Source organism: Onychostruthus taczanowskii, unplaced genomic scaffold (assembly GCF_017590055.1).
Source record: "Onychostruthus taczanowskii isolate IOZ18803 unplaced genomic scaffold, ASM1759005v1 scaffold1, whole genome shotgun sequence".
Lineage (NCBI taxonomy): Eukaryota > Metazoa > Chordata > Aves > Passeriformes > Passeridae > Onychostruthus > Onychostruthus taczanowskii.
The window spans coordinates 11,852,347-11,870,765 of NW_024496525.1; the positions used below are offsets into that span (position 1 = coordinate 11,852,347).

At 36.7% G+C, this 18,419-nt stretch overlaps 1 protein-coding gene across 1 annotated transcript in view; it reads left to right on the forward strand.

Moving 5' to 3' along the window:
* Window positions 1-18,419, forward strand: part of AQR (aquarius intron-binding spliceosomal factor) — a 49,354-nt gene that overhangs the window by 23,719 nt on the left and 7,216 nt on the right. The window contains exons 20-30 of the mRNA XM_041399356.1: window positions 2,057-2,298; window positions 3,797-3,940; window positions 4,419-4,488; window positions 5,441-5,551; window positions 7,608-7,717; window positions 9,036-9,171; window positions 10,849-11,058; window positions 11,871-12,008; window positions 12,868-12,939; window positions 14,329-14,516; window positions 16,151-16,322. Of these exons, the coding sequence (XP_041255290.1) occupies window positions 2,057-2,298; window positions 3,797-3,940; window positions 4,419-4,488; window positions 5,441-5,551; window positions 7,608-7,717; window positions 9,036-9,171; window positions 10,849-11,058; window positions 11,871-12,008; window positions 12,868-12,939; window positions 14,329-14,516; window positions 16,151-16,322 (1,593 nt within the window). The remainder of the gene's footprint in view (window positions 1-2,056; window positions 2,299-3,796; window positions 3,941-4,418; window positions 4,489-5,440; window positions 5,552-7,607; window positions 7,718-9,035; window positions 9,172-10,848; window positions 11,059-11,870; window positions 12,009-12,867; window positions 12,940-14,328; window positions 14,517-16,150; window positions 16,323-18,419) is intronic.

Consider the following 18,419-nt stretch of genomic DNA (forward strand, 5'->3'; position numbering starts at 1 on the left):
AAGAAAACCAGATGATGCTGCGATTAGTGTAGACAGTGTATGCAGCAGATGGAAGGCAGCTTGAAGTTTAAAGCTGAGCTTGTAGGAGAGAAGACGAGAACTGTTGTGCAGTCATTGTAAATTAAGCAGATGAGACAGCAGAGAAAGTGCAAATACAGTGTGTTGGCTGGAGGTGACACCGCTGTGTCACTACAATTGGTCAGTAGTGTTAGTTCTTACAAGAATGAACGTTACTATTTTTACATGCATAGAAATTACTTTTTGAAGAGCTGAAGCAAAGTTTTTGTGATGTAGAAGTACTGCATTTGTTGTTAGGAATATATTTCTTGCTTCCTCTTAGAAACTGATCACTGGGTTTAGAAATGCTACCTGAAAATGTGACATTGTCTGATTTCTGTGTTCTTTTATTAGCACAAACATATTATGCTGTGCTTAATATATGTTTGAGCCAGAAGTACTTGTTATGTGTTTGCAATAAAAATATAGAAGTTTTTAGTTAATATGGGATTTGTCCATCCATATATCTTTGAAGTAATTCCGACTTCAGAAATGCTAAGATGCCTTCAACTTCGTAGCTTTACAGGTCTGTCACAGAATCCACAGCATGACTGTGACTGGAAGAAACATATTCAGAGAATGGTTGAGGTCACAGGGACCTTTGGAAATGATTTAGTCCAAGACCTGTTTAAAGCAGAGTCAGCTTGAGCAATTTGCTTAAGATCTTGTGACAGTGTAGTTGAAATTGGATATGTCCAGTGGTGGAAACTACATAGCCAGTTCTAGACAACCTGTTCCATGTTGCATTACCTCTACAGTAAAAATATTTTGGTGTATTTAGGTGGAATTTCCCATATCTCAATTCGTGTCCATTGCCCCTTGTCCTTTCACAGGGCACTATTGAGTTGACTCTCATTCCATTGACCTTACTTCCTCCTGTTACATTTTTTTTATACAAATCACTCAAATTCTCCAATGCTCCTTGAGTTTTGTATTCTTGAGGCTGAACAATCCCAGCTCTCTCAGCTTCTCATGCAACAGATTCTCCAATCCCTTAATCATCTTAGTGGCTCTTTGCTGGACCCGTTCCAGTGTGTCTGTGTCTCTTGTCCTGAGGAGCCCAGCACTGGACACAGCCCTCCAGATGTGGTCTCGCCCATGCTGAGTAGTGGGGAAGAATCAGGACCTTGATAGAGGCTGACTAAGCAGGGATGGTGGTCACATTACTTGACTCTTTGAATGATACAACACAAGGAAGAAAAGAAAATCCTACCCTTTGGAGATGAGTAATAAATGTAGACTATCTGAATAAAATCCTGTACTTTGATTTGAGCGACTGTTCTTTTACAAGATTGTCATTTGGAGGTTCTGTATTATATTCTGGTGTGGATGGCTGATGCACTGTTTGCCATTCATTTGCATCCATGTTTGGTGGCATGGGAAGTCAGAGGATCTGGAAATCAGTGCAGATACATGGTGTCTAAATGCCAGGTTCAAGTGAGATGGTTCTTCAAGGCTTGCCATTAAAGTAGCCCTTCAACAGGAAGGCTAAAATTCAGCTACCTCTTAGTTAAAAAGCACACCTTCTGTGCAAGTCTAGGGTCTGGAGCATTGTTGTTTTCACAAGAGGGGAAAGGAGAGAAAACTTACATAACCACAGATGATTTTATAAATTAGTTTGTGGGTGAAGAGCAAATGCTTGAAGGGAAGCTTAAGCTGACTACAGGAGTGAAATTTATAGGCATGTAAGAGGAAACCTTAAACTGCATGAGGATCTTCTGTGCATTTTTACCTTGCTGTGAGTGTTCTGGGATGAAAACTTTACTGATTATTATGGTCATCTTTACTAGCTCTTAGTCTATAAATTCTGTGCTTTGATACTGGTGTTTTGTTGCAGATGTACACTGTCTGTATATTGATTCAATGTAACCAAACACTGTCGATTAAAGAGTTATATTCTATCTTCTTAAAACAGATTTGGTTGATCTTCAGTATGATTTTTGCTTGGTAAAAAGTCAGTCTCTTCAATCCTATTTTTTCTGGTTTTTCTTATCTACAGGCTCTTCTGGAGACTATTAGGAATCTGATGAACACGGATTGTGTGGTTCCTGACTGGCTGCATGACATCATTCTTGGATACGGAGACCCGAGTAGTGCACACTATTCAAAAATGCCCAATCAGATTGCAACTCTGGATTTTAATGACACTTTCCTGTCCATTGATCACTTAAAAGCTAGCTTTCCTGGCTACAATGTTAAAGTCACTGTTGACAATCCAGATCTGCATGTACCCCCATTCAGGTGATCTCAGTATTTCAAGTACTTCTTAATATTCTTGCTGAAACGTGTTTTCAGGTGGAGTTATGTTCAGGGGTTGAAAGGAGATGCTCTTAAAAAAAGGAGATATGTTTAGATTATGTTTAGATATGTAAGATTGAAATAGTTACATGATAGAGTTAACTGTACAACAGCTAGACCCAGGACCAGCTTCTGTTCTGTTCTGTACAAAAATGCATCAGAGCATTGCTTATAGATCAGCCTACAGAGTACATTCAAAAAACAAAAGTATGAGATAGAATCAAGACAAATAATACTCTCTTCTGCATGATGGTGTCTAGCCTCCTCAAGATCAGGCTAGAGAATTTTAATTACATAGTTGCCTTACATATCTTGTTACAACAAGCTAAGAACAGCAATTTCAACGTCAGTTAAAATTTGAGCTTTTGGAAACACCATTCAGTCAACACAAAGGATTAAGTCTGAAATCCCATAATGCTTCTTTTTAGAAATTATTTCTGAAATAGGAGGATGCCATTGGCAGCTAAATGAGATTTGCTTGTTTTGTTTCAGTGGTGCTATTGTCCAGCATTTTTAGACTTGACAATTTTGTCCCTCCTGGTGCACTTCCTTGAATTTTGACAACTGAGTTTCACAGTGCATAGTATTGGAGAACAGTTCCTTCAGCTGAAGAAACTACATCTTTTCCTTGTGAAGGAATAAATCTGTGGAGGGAAAAGATGCTTTTCCCCTGCACCAGTCAGCTTTTGTCATGGCTAAATTGAATCTTGAAAAGCAGGGAGGTAATCTCCTGAACTTTTTTTGGAAACACTGCATGGAGGATTTGTGTAGGGAAGGCGCTAACAGTATATAATGATACAAAAATAGTCTGAAGGTATCAGGAAAAGATCTCACACACAGTTTTCTCAATGACCTGTTGTTCAGTTTCAGTTCCTGTATTAAGAGAGATACTGCTCTTCATGAAGAGCTGTTGCTCTTCCTACTGCTGCATTTGTCCTGTAAGAGATTATTACTGTTACAGATATCTGCATTTTGGATGGGCATGGGGATTTCTTCACTTGTGATTTGGTTCTGAATTAGAGAAGCTTGCTAATATAGATAGAAGGCTATAAAAAATTGAAATTGGAGGATAAAAACCTTCATCTGATGGAATAGTTTGGAACACTGACACAGCTTATGTTCTATTGCAACTTTTTTCCTGTCCCTTCCATTTTCACTTATGAACTTCTTGTCTTCAGTGTTTTTCCAGCTGGCTCTCAGCACTGCTCCTGGCTTTTCCAGTTATGAAAAGAGGGCTTTCGACAGACTTTTTGTTTAATCAGCGTCATCAATTCATTTGTCATTTCTTTTCTTTATTCTCCTTAAAACTTTGTCATTTGCAGCACTTGCTTCCCTCTTGTATGAAAGTTTGTCTTAATGGTGAGAAAAATTCTTCATCACCTTCTGAGAGTCTATGTGATAGTGAGCATTTTGAATTGTAACCTTAAATTATGTGTTACAGGATAACTTTCCCAATGAAGGAAGGTAAAGGAATGAAAAGAAAAGAGGATGGAAGTGAAGAAAACCCTGAAGAAGCTGAAACACTGATTGTAGAGCCTCATGTTATCCCAAACAGGGGACCATATCCATATAATCAACCAAAACGGTAAAAAATGGATGAGAACTTATTTTCAAATGATAACACATGCATAGCAGTTCATTTTCAGAATGAGACTGGTTTGTTTTATATTTAAATCAAAATATTCTATTGCCCATTTCTGATAAGAAAGTCCCTTGAAGAACAGTGAGAAATACTGTCTTCTAGTGGTTTTTGTCTCAGGAATTTGAATATTTGGAACGTAATGCCTAAATAATTTTACACATTCTCTGCAAATAATGACTAAAGACAAACAGGCTTTTAGGTGGAGTTTGTTGTCACGTGGACAGCATGATTTACTGTCTTGCTTAGAAATTTCGAAAACAGACAGTTGTAATGCTGATTTCATTTGTGCAAAAGTTTGCAAATGTGTAGTTCAGAAAAGATATGAACAGTTAATTGAAATACAACTTGTTAAAACAATAGCTTTTATCAAAATTGTTGACAAAATCTATCAATTATCTGATCTTGTTTTGCTTTGTTACAGCAATACTATTCAATTTACCCATACTCAGATTGAAGCCATCCGTGCAGGAATGCAGCCTGGACTAACTATGGTAAGAATGTTTTTAAGGATTCTATACTCTTATTTTTTTAATTCTGGCCTTAGATACATTCAGTGAAATACTAGTAATGCCCCTTTCTGTAGCCTTGCTGAGGTAATTTCTATTAATAGTTTAAGGATGTGAAAAATTAACATTCAGAGGCTCAACATGCTCCAGTCCTCACAAAATCATATGGCAACACATCTCTGTATCCTGTGTTTCAGTGGCTGAAAGCTTTCCACAGCAACTGAATTTGCTTTTGCAGTGTTTGGAGAGTCCTTAAATAAAGCAGGAATTATTTTAAAGCAGTTTGTAATTTTATGTGTAGATGCTTATGAAAACTGATATTTTGTGGTTCCTAATCCTGAACAAATTATTTTGAGATGCTTTCTGTATAATACTTGGATATCTTTAAAATATCTGAGGTGTCAATTTTGGAGTGTTTGTGGAACGAGCCTATGAAAACAATTAACTGTTATTATTTGTCTGTATCATCAGTTGTAGATTTCTGAGTAAATAGAAGGAATCAACTCTCGTTATTTTTATTTTTTTTTCCTGTTCTTTATGTCTGTTTGACCTTATTCTTTTTCAATTGTGCATCTTGATTCTCTTCTCACTATTTCCCCCCTGTTTAGACTGTTCTGAGGCTAAACTACCTTTTTTTCTCTGAGAATGTCTCTTTCTTATTAGTTCCTGTTCCTTCCATACTTCCTGTCCTAGATTACCATATTTCTTTTAGTCAGGAATCTGCAAAAATAGTCTGAAGGAGTCTTTTGGAGTATGTTGCATGCGGTCTGAAAGTCCACCAGAGCCAGGAAGCAGTGTGTAATGTCAGTGCATTGTGAGATTGTTCTAGATTTTTTCTTTCCCAACTGACTCTGGTGTTTTTTGTTGTAAAGTATTCTGATAAATTGTGTATTAATTTTTGTTTGGTTTTATTTCTTATGTGTCTGTTTGATTTTAGGTAGTGGGTCCACCTGGTACTGGAAAAACTGATGTAGCAGTCCAGATCATATCCAATCTTTATCATAATTTCCCAGAACAACGAACTCTAATAGTTACCCATTCTAATCAGGTAAAGTGTCAATCATGTGTGGAATTTTCCTGTAATTGCAATGTAGAAGAGCAGTAGGTATTGAGATCAGTAGTTTGGGAATTGCATTTGTCTCCTAACAATGGAAACTTGAGTCGAGTTATGTGCAGTTTTGCCAGTTTGATAATGAGAAATTAAGTTCTTGAATTTCAGGTGTGTGGTTCTAAACTATTTATCTGAAGTTTTCAATGTGTTTAATTGGTTGGAGGTCAAAAGTAAGAAAGTATTTTGAAAAAGTCTCTGCTTGGTTCTTACAGTTGCACATGCATTGCAAGCATGGCAGATTTTTGCTAATTAGCTTTTTCAGACACTGGTTGTTCTATGCTTTATGCTCCAGAGGGAAAGCCTCTTCAGATGAATATTTGCTTTGCATTCCTAAGAAATGGTGTCTAACTGCTAATTCTCAAGCATATATAAAATAATAATAATAATGTTAAGTTTTTAAGAGTCTTTCTCTTAATTTTTCCACTTTACTCTGCACTGGTGCAGCCTTACCTTGAGTCCTATGTGCAGTTGTGGGCACTACAATATACAAGAAACATAAAGCTCTTAGAGAGTGTTGAGAGCAGGGCAACAAAGATGCTGCAGGACCTTGAGGGGCAGCCGTATGAGGAGCAGCTGAGGTCACTTGGTCTGTTCAGCCCGGAGAGGAGGAGACTGAGGGGAAACCTCTTTGTGGTCTACAGCTTCTTCATGAGGGGAAGAGGAAGGGCAGGCATCTCTTTTCTGTTGTGTGCAGTGACAGGACCTGAAGGAGTGAACTGAAGTTGTCATGGGGGGTTTAGGTTGGCTATTAAGAAAAGGTTCCTCACCTGGGCACTGGAACGGGATCCTCAGAAAAGTGGTCACAGCCCCAGCCTGACAGAGTTCAAGAAACATTTGGACACTGCTCTCAGGCACCGGATGTGACTCTTGGGGTGTCCTGTGCAAGGCTAGGAGTTGGACTTGGTGATTCTTCTGGGTCCCTTCTAACACAGCATATTCCATGATTCTATGAAATCTGCATTTGATTTGGAATTATTTGTTTGGAAACAAGGGTCAGCTGTTTCCTGGTCTCCCTGGTTAGCCTGTGCTGTCTCAGTTATGAGTTACTTTAACTGAACATATCATTGGAAAACTTTCCATAATTTTTCATCAAACCAGGATCACAGAGTGGTTGAGGGGGTATAGTTTTGGTGAGGAGTTACAGCCTGGAATAATACAGGCCAGTCTGCAATGGATAGCAGGAGAGTGACAGTTGGGAGAAAGGGTTGAGAACATGTCCATTGAGGAGAGAAAGAAGGAAATACATGGAGGCAGATAGAAGACTCTTCTTACTAGACAAGACTTTAATGAGGACATTAACTTGAAATTGTACCCTGGGAAATTAACTGTGTTTCAGCAGGGTAGTTATCCATGCTTTGATGCTGCACTTTAAGATGTTTACATTTGCAACTGCAAGTGGAGCTTGTTTGTGTTTACTCTTATTTTCAAAACTTGATGATCCAGTGCTTACAAGCTTGCTCCTTTGAAATAAACAAGTTAGTTGATAGTAAGCCACTAGAGAACTGAAGAGTTTAAGGTAGAAGATGTAGCACACCTAGAAGTTTAGTTAAGCACAATTAGGCAAAATGGGAGAGTCACAGTACGTGACAGTCAGTACCAAATGATACTTCTTTCATGTCCAGTAAAAGTTAAATTGTTTAATGTCATCATACAAAAATCGGTATTTGTGAGACAGTTTTGTAAACTGATAGCTTTATCAACTAAGTTAACTATGTGATAGAATTAAATTTTGAAATTGTAAAATCAAATGTAATTGTTGTATAAAGTATGCAAATAAAAGGGTGTTAGAAGGCTAATTTCCTTGTCAAGATTAGGAGTTTCAGTATTAACTTTATTTTGTTAAAACAACATTATTTTTGTTTGTTTCAGCTTCCATTTATACTAAAATAGGCAAAATATTCTACTTTACTTACAAGTAATTCCTCCATTTTCCCCTGCCAGAGGCTCTGAACTTCTAAAAACTACCTTTTCTCCTGTTCTTGTCAATCTTTAGGCTTTGAACCAGCTGTTCGAAAAAATCATGGCTCTAGACATTGATGAGCGTCACCTTCTGCGTCTGGGTCATGGAGAAGAGGAATTAGAGACAGAGAAAGATTTCAGCAGGTGAGGAAGGAGATGCTAATGATAAACTCACTTATATAAACATGGCAGCAGCATGTCTCTGTTGAATCCACTCTGCCTCCCATGTGAAGGAGCTGTGGTGGACAAGTTTTACCCTTCTCATATTATTCAATCCCAGTAATACAAATTGCACTATTTTTCAGTACCAGATTTAGTAATTTGGGTTCTTACTCTGTACAGAAGTTGTGCTCCCTAGAGCATCTAAAGGCAATCAGTTGCTTGTTAACAAAATCAACTGCTTGGATAATAGATAATTATATATTTTTTTGACCCTTATACTTTCATACAATTAATCTGTGAGAGAAATTAGAATGATAAGGTGGATTCTTATAGTTACAGGGTTTTTTGTACAAATATGGTATCACTTCTACTATAATGGTGATTTTTGCATTAATAAACATGGAATTAAACTTTCTGCTTTGAATTCTTCTTGAACTGCGTAACCTTAAAGTTGCTTATTTCATTGATAACACATTTTGAAGTGTACATATGGAAGGAAACTATCAACTCTTGTGTCAGTACAAAGACTTAAGAACCTGTTCTTCTAAATATTTGTATGTTTGTCATGCATTAGTCCAGTTGACGTCAGTAGGATTACAAACATTCATGAATGTAAGCAGGGTATAATGGTCGTGCACTGGAAATATCTGAACTGTCCAGATCTGGATTATCATAGCCATACTTTGACTTCAAAAGCTGCAGTAAAAAATATATATAGTCACTAGAAGCTACCCACATATACATAGTTCAGTATTTAGCAAAATAAATACCTTGTGATTTTTTTTCTTTTAAATTGAATGCTTTGACGTAGTCAAATTATTCCAGAAATTTGATAGCCAAAAACTTATTGCAATGATGCCATAGCAGATATTTATTTAGTAGTATCCATAGTTTAGTATATTCCTTGAACTGTAGTGTTCATCATTAAAAGGAGTTTTCTTTAAGATGCTAAATGGTCTATTTTCATGCTTTCTCAAGGTAAGTCCAGACCTGTGGGATATTTGTGCAAGCATTATGGGTTCTGGCAGTTCAAGAGAGAGGGGTAAAGGTTGAGGAATATACTTGAAGGTGGGCTGCACTACTGTGAAAACTTTATTTCTCATTAGCTTGGCTTTGTGAATTGTTAGGGCTCACCTGATAAAAATAGTCAGCATGTAGCAAATTCTTGGGGTCTTGGAACAGGGTTATAGTTGTGACGATTTTTTGGCAGGGTGCTGGGATTTTTTTGATCTCTCATTGTGATACTTAGATAATATTTTGAGTTTAATAAAAATTATGTTATATGTAATCTGTTTCGTAGGTATGGAAGAGTTAATTATGTGCTGGCTCGAAGACTCGAACTTCTGCGAGAAGTTGGGCGGTTACAAGAGAGCCTTGGAGTCCCAGGAGATGTATCTTACACTTGTGAAACAGCTGGCCACTTTTTCTTATACCAAGTAAGGACTGAAATACTTTTGCAGAGACTGTATGACCTAAATACATTACGAAACACTTTGTAAAACTTGCAATGAATTTTTCAAATTTGAGAGTAAAAGCAAAAAGCATTTTCCTTGGTGATTCACAATACAGTAACAGCTAAAGTTAAAATTGCAGCATGACTTGCTTGTGTTGCTATTGTTTTAAATCCTGCCTGCTGACTCACCAAGTCATTGCTGCCCTTCATGAATGCTGGCAAAGATTCTAACCTGAAGCTTCTCCTTCAGATAGGAAAATTTGTGGGCTGCTTTATATTTTGGACAAGCATTAGAGCAGCTACTTGATGGTCCTGATAGGAGGCTTTTATAACTTTAAATGCCTATGTGAAATCAAATGTACAGTGTACAAAATGGTATGTTGCATGTCCCTCATTTCTCCTCCATGTATTTTTCAGTGATGAGGTGTACATTTGCAATTAGTGTTGCATAAGGAGGCTTACAGAGTGCACTTACTTTGTATGTTTCTACAGCAGTTACTCTGGGCTAGCTTTAGTGTGGACCATAACATTAAATGGACTTTAGGTGTTGAAGAGTGCAAGCAATACTGAAGAGGATGTCTTCTGGTTCAGTTTCCTCCTAAATGAATCCCACTTGGCATTTAAATCAAAGTAGTGTAAACGGAGATAATAAAGAAGTTTATTTCTGTATTGGGTGTATGTGGCAAGGTTTTGGTAGCAGGTGGTTGTAGGAATGACCTCTGAGAAGAGGCCAAGGGCTGCCCTGGGCAGGATACAGCCAGCTCCAGCAGACCCACTGCTGACCAAAGCTGAATCCACAGTGAAACTGGTGGTGCCTCTGTGAAAACCACTTTGAGAAGAAGACAAAAACCAGCAGCAGCTGTGGGCACAGAGGGGAGTGTGAGAAACAACCCCATACACCCTGGTCAGAAGAAAATGAGGGGGGAGGAGGTGCTCCAGGCATCAGAGCATAGGTTCCCCATAGCTTGTGGAGACAGCCATGGTAAAGAAGGTTTTCCACCTGCAGCCAGTGGAGAGGCTGTGGCAGAGCAGATAGCGACACTGCAGCCCATGGAGTTCCCCATGCTGAGCAGGTGGATATATCCTGAAGGAAGAGGCAGCCTGTCTAAATCCCATGCTGGAGCAGGGAAGAAGTGTGAGTAGGAGAGATGTGGTGTGAGTGGCAGAGATGTGGTGTTGTGAACTTGAATGACAGCACCATTATTTCTGTACTGCTCAGAGTAGGGAGGAGGTAAAAAAATTGACAATGAAATTAAGCCTGGGAACAAAGAGGGAGTGGAGAAGAAAGATGGTTTTGGTTTTGTCTTTGTTGCTCACCATCTTACTCTCTTTTTAATGTGCAATAAATGAAATTAATTTTCCCTGTTTTGTCTGTGATGCTGATTGCTAAGCAATCTCCCTGTCTTTATCTCAACCCATAAGCTTTTCTATCTTAATTTCTCCCACTGCCCTGTTTAAGAGGGGGAGTGAGAGAAACTGGGTGGGTGTCTGGCCGCCAGCCAAGCTCAGCCCACCACAACTTCAAAAATGTCATTCTGGCACAAGGTCAAATGCTGCATAAGACATACTTCTGTGATATTTTTTTTTTTTTTATGCTATGCTGCAAGCCTGTATATTGCCAAAAACCCTTATGATATAAACCCACCTTGTTTTGTTGTAGGTAATGTCTCGCTGGGAGGAGTATATCAGTAAAGTGAAAGTTAAAGGTGGGAAATCGCCAGATGTTGCAGATGTCTCCAGTTTCTTTCCTTTTCACCAGTATTTTGCAAATGCTCCTCAACCAGTTTTCAAAGGCAAATCATATGAAGAAGATATGGAAATTGCTGAAGGGTGTTTTAGACATATTAAGAAAATATTCACTCAGCTTGAGGTAAGACATGTAATTGTTAAAGGCAAACTAATCTGGCTAATCCTGTAGAAAAACTACACAATTCCAAAATTCTCATTTTCCCTATATCCTAGAAGAAATATACATGTCTAGGCAGCTTCATTACCTTACAAGGTAAGAATTTCCACCTTTGAGAAATATAGGTATGTTACACAGTAGGGGCAAGTGTCTGGTCTCTCTTAGTTGGATCGTGGGAAGCAGCTGTTCTGCATCCATTTCCACTGGTGAGATTACAAGGATTGGTTCACCTATGACTGCTCCTCTGATCTTCACAGGGTCTTTGTATTTACAGTCAGTTGCCTTTAATCAGCTAGCCTAGAAGTAGCAGATTGTCTTCTGGTTTTGCCAGAATTGCTTAAGAGGCTATTAAAAGTTGGGGTAAAGGTGATTTGTGTGTCATTTCATTATATTAACTGTAATGGTCTTTCTGCTACTGAATTTGATGTCATGTTATGATGCAGTAAAGTAGGAAACAAGAAGATATAGTACAAGAAAATTTTGGGGCATTCTGAGAGGGTTCCTCAGAATTATTTGAATATTTGTCTGCAAATTTATATGTATGTACAGGTTGGAAGAATTCTTTCATAGGTTTTTACAAGATTGTTTATCAAAATACACTAAACCTGGAAACTGCAACAAATTATTATTCAGATGGGAGTGTTAACAGTACATACCCTCAGAGCTTTCTTGTTGAATTATATCAAGAAGGTGGCTGCATAGTTTGAGTGGATTCATTTTTTAAGTGATATTTTTTCATATTCTGACTTCCAAGACTTTTCTTTTGCCCTCCATAGGAATTCAGAGCATTTGAACTTCTCCGCAGTGGCCTGGATAGATCCAAATACCTGTTGGTGAAAGAAGCAAAAATCATTGCCATGACTTGCACGCATGCTGCTCTGAAACGACGTGACCTGGTTGAATTAGGTTTCAAAGTAATGTTTATCTTAGTGTTACTGTACTACTTGATTTTGGTGTTGGTTCTCCCCTATTCCCCACCCCATATGAATCTTTTTATCTGCCCCAAATCTAGGCAGCTACATTTAGAGTTGCATTTTTTTACCTGTATGTTTCAATTTTTTAATTTTTCTGAAGAAAAATATAACTTCTGTAAGTAAACAATTAAATCACTTTTAAGTTACTGTATATACAAAAATGATAAATAATGCCTTTTTAAAAAAGTCCATTTTGCCATAATATGTGATAAATAGCAGTGATAGGATTAACAAAATAGGGGCAGAACTGGGTAGAAAAACATGGCTGTTACAGCTTTGTTTACCTAAAAAATTAACAATTTGAGGAAAAAGAACTATGATGCAATGCTGTTTTCACTCTGCAGTGGTGACTATAATTATTAATTTCATGCAGTCTTTTATTCTGACAAAAGCCAGCCACCAGTAATTTTTTCAGTATTATTTTTCACTGATCATGTACTGTATTAGATCACAAAATGGCTTCTCTTCAGCCTCAGTGCAGAGATCACAAATTAGTTTTCTCCGCTGCACAAAACTTTTCTCTTGTGGTTATGGAATATAGGAAGCATGTAATGTAATTCAGTCAGGGATTCCTTCTAGGTTTAAGCCCTGACTGGTACAGAGAAATCTGCCATTGATGTAGTACGACTTCACCTATTTGGTAATACTGATATTTTGCCTATAAGGTGAATTCCTGTTGTAACCATCCCACCCAGCAAAATCTCAAGGAGTAATAGATGCTTTCTTTTGGTAGGCTGAATAAATACATTTATCTGTGTTACTGTGTTTATGGACATCTCTTTACTTTTTTTTTCCTCAGTATGACAACATCTTAATGGAAGAGTCTGCTCAGATCCTGGAGATAGAAACCTTTATACCTCTCCTGTTGCAGGTTAGACTTGAAACATAAAAGATCTTTAAAAGCAAAAAGATAAATAAGACTCTGTGTTCTTGAATAATATTGAATATTAAAATGAAAAATATCATGTGCAGGATGTAATCCGGAACTGTTACTTTCTAGTAAGAACTTTCACGTTGGTTATGAAATTGTTTTTTTCAAATTTTTAAGTGAATATTGGTTAACCAGATGTATCTGGCAGGTGAGGGAAAATAGGTATATGTGGGAAATGCAGAAACTGAAGCATTTGTGTAATTAGAGTAGACCATTTCACCATAGAGGCATATTCTGGGAGATATTCCATGAGTTTATTTATGTGAGGCATCCAAATAGTCCTTGAAAATTGAGTGGGTTTTAATTTTAACAAAACCTAAGGATGTAGCCTTTCAGAGTAGCAGTACTTGATTTCTTTACTTGCAATTCAGTGAGAAATTTTTAAAAACAGAATTCTTGGGGGCCTCTGTGTCCAAGATTAAAATGTCTGATACATACAGAACAACTATATAGAATGCTTTGTCATCTCCAAAGCAAAAGCTTTTGAAAAGAAAAAAAAAAAAAAAAAAAAAAGGAAAGTTTTGGGTTTTCGTGTTTTTTTTACTCTTGCCAATAAAAATTATTTCCATCCTCTTACTTTCTTACTAAGGCATCAAGAACTGGACAGTCCAGAGTTCAGTTTTCTTTCCTTGCTGTCTGATCAGAAACAGCTTCAGAGTTCTTCCACTTCAAGTGGCAGGAAAAGGAACTTTATGTTCTGTCTCAAATAGTGTTCCCATGGGGAAAGGGAATTATCACAGGAGTGTATAATGAGTATCTGACAGCTGGAAGTCTCCAAGATGCTAATTGTGAAGAGCATTCAGTCCAAGAGCCAAGATGGGAATTAGTATGGGGCACATCCTGGTCGTGGAAGAGGCTATTTGAGAATTACAGAAGTAAACAGATGAAGCACATGAACTGCAGAGACACTTGAAAGGCGGGTTCAGTGTTGCCTCAGAAATCTGCACACTAAAAACCGTTTCAGATGCTTCATATTCACTACCTCAGAATTCAAAAAATAAAGTTCAGAGGACAGTTCTGGGTTAACTGCTATTACTGTGTAGTAATCAGGGGTTTTGGCCTTTAAAGCAATATAATATGATATTTATACTGATACTTCTGTACTGATTTTAGTAGATAAAGGTACTTGTTTTATAATAAAAGAGACTTTATTTACAATTCTACTCAGATTGGATGGAAGCTAGTAGTCTTTAAAAAGACTAAACTTCAGTGTAGCTTAAAAACAAATGTTGAAGGGCTTAGACGAAGGCAGACAATCTGACTCTTAATGTGTTTTGAGTGCCTTGATTATATTGGAATAGTTGCAATAGTGTAATTGTTCAATTCTAGAACCCCCAGGATGGATTCAGTCGTTTGAAGAGGTGGATTATGATTGGTGACCATCACCAGTTGCCACCAGTCATTAAGAACATGGCTTTTCAAAAGTACTCCAACATGGAACAGTCTCTTTTTACACGGTTTGTTCGTGTTGGAGTGCCAACTGTTGACTTGGATGCACAAGGAAGAGCAAGAGCAAGGTAAGACAGAAAATCCTTTGTTTAGCTTGTAGGAAAGTAACAAGTTAAAAATGAGAGAAGGGCACACATAGCTGTGTAAACTGGTTTTTATTGTTAGGACAGGAGTTTACAAAGCTTGAATTTTAATTTCAGCTTAGACTAGGAAGGCAGACTTTACTTCTCTGCAATCAGATTAATTTCTTCATTATTGTTTTTATATAGTAGTACCCTGCTGTTGCATGAGTGTTTTAATAAAATTCATAATAAAATCTTAATAATTTTAATATTTTAATATTTTTTCACAATAAAATTTTAATAAAATTCATAGGTGCTTATGGAGTTTTTTTACAAATGAAACTTTGCAGAAGCTTTATTTTCTAAACTAATATTTAGTATATTCAAAGTTAAATAAAAATCTGGTTTATTTAACATTTCATATATAATAATTTCTTTAAAGACTGTAAAAGGCTGCTTTTCTGTAGTATTTCAGGAGAGATGATCCAGAGATGGGACACATTCAGGTTGTCCTCATAAGAACAAAAGGCCTTTTTTATAATATAGGAGATGCTGCGACTGTAGTGTAATAGCTTTTCTTTTTTATCTATGTATTTGTCATTTCACTGTGGTAATTTAAATACCAGATTTATTGATTGTGTGCATTGCATATTTGTGATGCCATATTAAGAAGGAAAAATAAAACCAAATAAGAGAAAATTGCTCCTTTTAAAATCTTGCTACTCTAGGTTTAGTTCCAAATCTTTATTTTAAGCATAAAGTGGAGTCAACAATATAAAGGATTAGTTCAATTTTTTCGTGTAGGAAATGTTTGGAATCTAGAATATTATTTTCTAGTCTTATGAATGACAGTTCAGTATGATTTTTAAAATGAAGATTTTATCTGAATGTGCTGGTGAATAAAGTTTGTTTTACAGAATCTTAGTGAACTTCTTAGTGATAAGAGAGCAAAAGTCCTTTGTTTTGCAAGTATTTTCTTGATCAAGAAATTACTTCTCATGCTTTGTCTTTTGTGATCACAAGTAGCTTCCCCATGAGCTATCTGCTTTTTGAGCTGGTCTGGATATTGTTGGGCATTTGTGAATGAGGCATTTTGTTAGTATTACTGTCCCTATAAATATCAGGAATCATTCAGAATTAGGTAGATTTTGTTTGTTTTCCTTCATGTCTTGTGTTAATACTAGGCAATACACAAAATAAATAAGGAAATCAATTTATTTTTACTGTAAGAAACTTTACCACAGTTACTGCAGAAAATAATTTTTTCCTTATTCCTTCTGTTTTGTAAAGAAGGATTAATATTTCTTAAGTTTTGTTACGCATGAAAGTTTTCGCTAGAATTCCTGCAAAATTTGTAGCTTGATCAAGAGGAACAGACTTAAACCTGAGTGTGCCACATTGACATGGCATCTGAAGTTTTCAGTGAGAGAAACAAAACAGAATCACGACCTTAAAATAATATTGCTGGATAGATTGTTCGAGTGTGTTCATTTATATATGTACAGGCTGCCTAGCACAGTTACTCTTTTCACTGAAAACCTACAGAAGCCCTGATCTTGTATCCAAGTGAACTCTCCTGAGTGAGGTAGAGCCTGCTGTAGCTCACTGTGTGTGCTTCGTGTCTGTGTGCTTTTGAACAGTTTGTGTAACCTCTACAACTGGCGCTACAAGAACCTGGGTAACCTGCCCCACGTGCAGCTTCTGCCAGAGTTCAGAACAGCCAATGCTGGCTTTTTGTATGACTTCCAGCTTATAAATGTAGAAGACTTCAATGGTGTAGGAGAGTCTGAACCCAATCCTTATTTCTATCAGGTAAGGGAAGTACTAAAAACAGTAAACTGACATTCAATTCATGTTTTCAGATAATTGAGTCATGTGTATGATTTTTTTCCTTCTTTTAATGAATTTTGAATGTTAAAAATGAAGACATTGTGTTGGGGCTTTTGCTCAGTGAATTACTTCGTTTTCTCCTTGTTATGGGAGGGATGAGACTTGGTGTAATTAATTAAAAAACATAATTTTGACCTAAGGCAAATTAAAGTCCATTGTAATTCAGCTGTACCATGATAGTGAAAAACAGTAGCATTTCCCCTGAACACAAAGAAATGAAGTTTGCTTGGTTGCTCATACCTGAGTTTGAAGAGTCTCTGTGTTGATTTGATCTATAGGTAGGAATGCTACAATGACCATTCATAAAAGAACAAAACAGTGCTGCCAGTAATATACATAAGAGGCATAGAGACATTGAGGATGAAGTAAATTGCAAAAAAAACTTAATCTTGGAGTTTCTCAACTAAGTTTTCAAACTCTCAACTAAATTTTGTAATTAAGCCATCATCAACAGTCTCTATTTCTCTTAAATTAGGAAAACATTTTACACTTGTAATGAGATGCTTATATTTTCAGTCCTTATATTTTTCTTATTTTAAAAACTGGTGAAACAAACTACGGTGCCCAAAATAGCAAACTTGGGCTTTGGAAAAATTAGTGCTGGAGCGATGTGCAAGTTAAGGAGTTTTATTCAAACATGGAATTAACACCTTATATTTTGCTCAATATTATGTAAATCAAACAGTACACTTTATGATGATAATACTTATGTTCATTTTTCCCTCTGAAGATTGCTGAGACTTATGCAAATCTTTGTTTTTAAAAACGTATGAAATATATTTGTAGGTTTTGCTTGGGTTCTTCTCAATACTTTTTCAGTACAAATTAGTGTGCTGCTAGAGAAGAAAGCAATGGTTAATCATAATCTACTTTATCCCATTTCTAGACTGAGGACAGGATTTGTTGGAGACATTATTTTGATTTTGTTTTTGAAACTCTAACATGCAAGTAGTAAAAAGTTGTCCAGTGGAACACAAACAGCTGAAAGGAGTGCCTGATAATTGAGAGTGGGAGCGCTGCTTTAGACCACTCTTTGGCTAAAGAAGATTAAGAACACTGACATGAGGACACAGAACACGCTTCTCATTATATCAGTACTCCCATGTGCACACTCTTCTAATACTTCCTACCATTACTTTTTTTTTGGTGATCTTGATAATTGAATGATATTTAGCAGAGTGGCATTCAAAGTTTTTCATGAGATAACAGATTGTTGTTGTGTGTAATTTGCTTTGTGAATTCGGGCTTTTCTTTCCAGAGTTAAAGGGGATTAAAATTTGTAGAATAGCTTTACACCCACAGGTGTTTGATATGCCTGGCAACTGCATTTTCCAAGTAATGCAGAGCCCACTTAGTCAGAAAAAATAAATGAGTCTGGTATGTCCAGCCTATTCAAACATACGCCAAGTGGGGATAAAATTCTTTATATAAATAGAGCAGGAGTAAATGTCAGCATTTGAGAACCACTTTTTAACCTGAAAGATAATTTTTGTTGACAGAAAATGGATTTAAATAGACTATGAATAACTTCAGTCTGGAAATAGAACAAAGCTTCCCATAGCCAGAAGAGTGGTACTTTGAGACAGACTCATAAAGTAATGACAGAGAAAGTTACAATATACGAAATAACAGCTGGTAATTTGTAATTGAATAGGATGGTCTGCAGTGGAAATAACTGGATTTGATAATCCAGATGTCTGTCTCCTAATTAATACTTGAAAGGACTTTATTTATAATACTGCAACTAGTTCTTTCTTTCAGTTTACTGGGGAGTGAGTCATTGCAGCTTTTTTGGCTGGCTGGAACTTTGGAGTAAATATTGCAAAGTTTCAGTCAGTGCCTAACAATAATATTAATGTAGATATTTTTAGCAGTTGTCTGAAAAGGAATGAGAATGAAGGTATTAAACCTACTTGCGGTTCTTTCATTCTTTCAAAGTGGCTTGTATGAAGTGAGCAAAGAATCATCAGATCTAGGGACATTTCTCTCAGCACTAAAATATTTGTCTAAATACCTGAC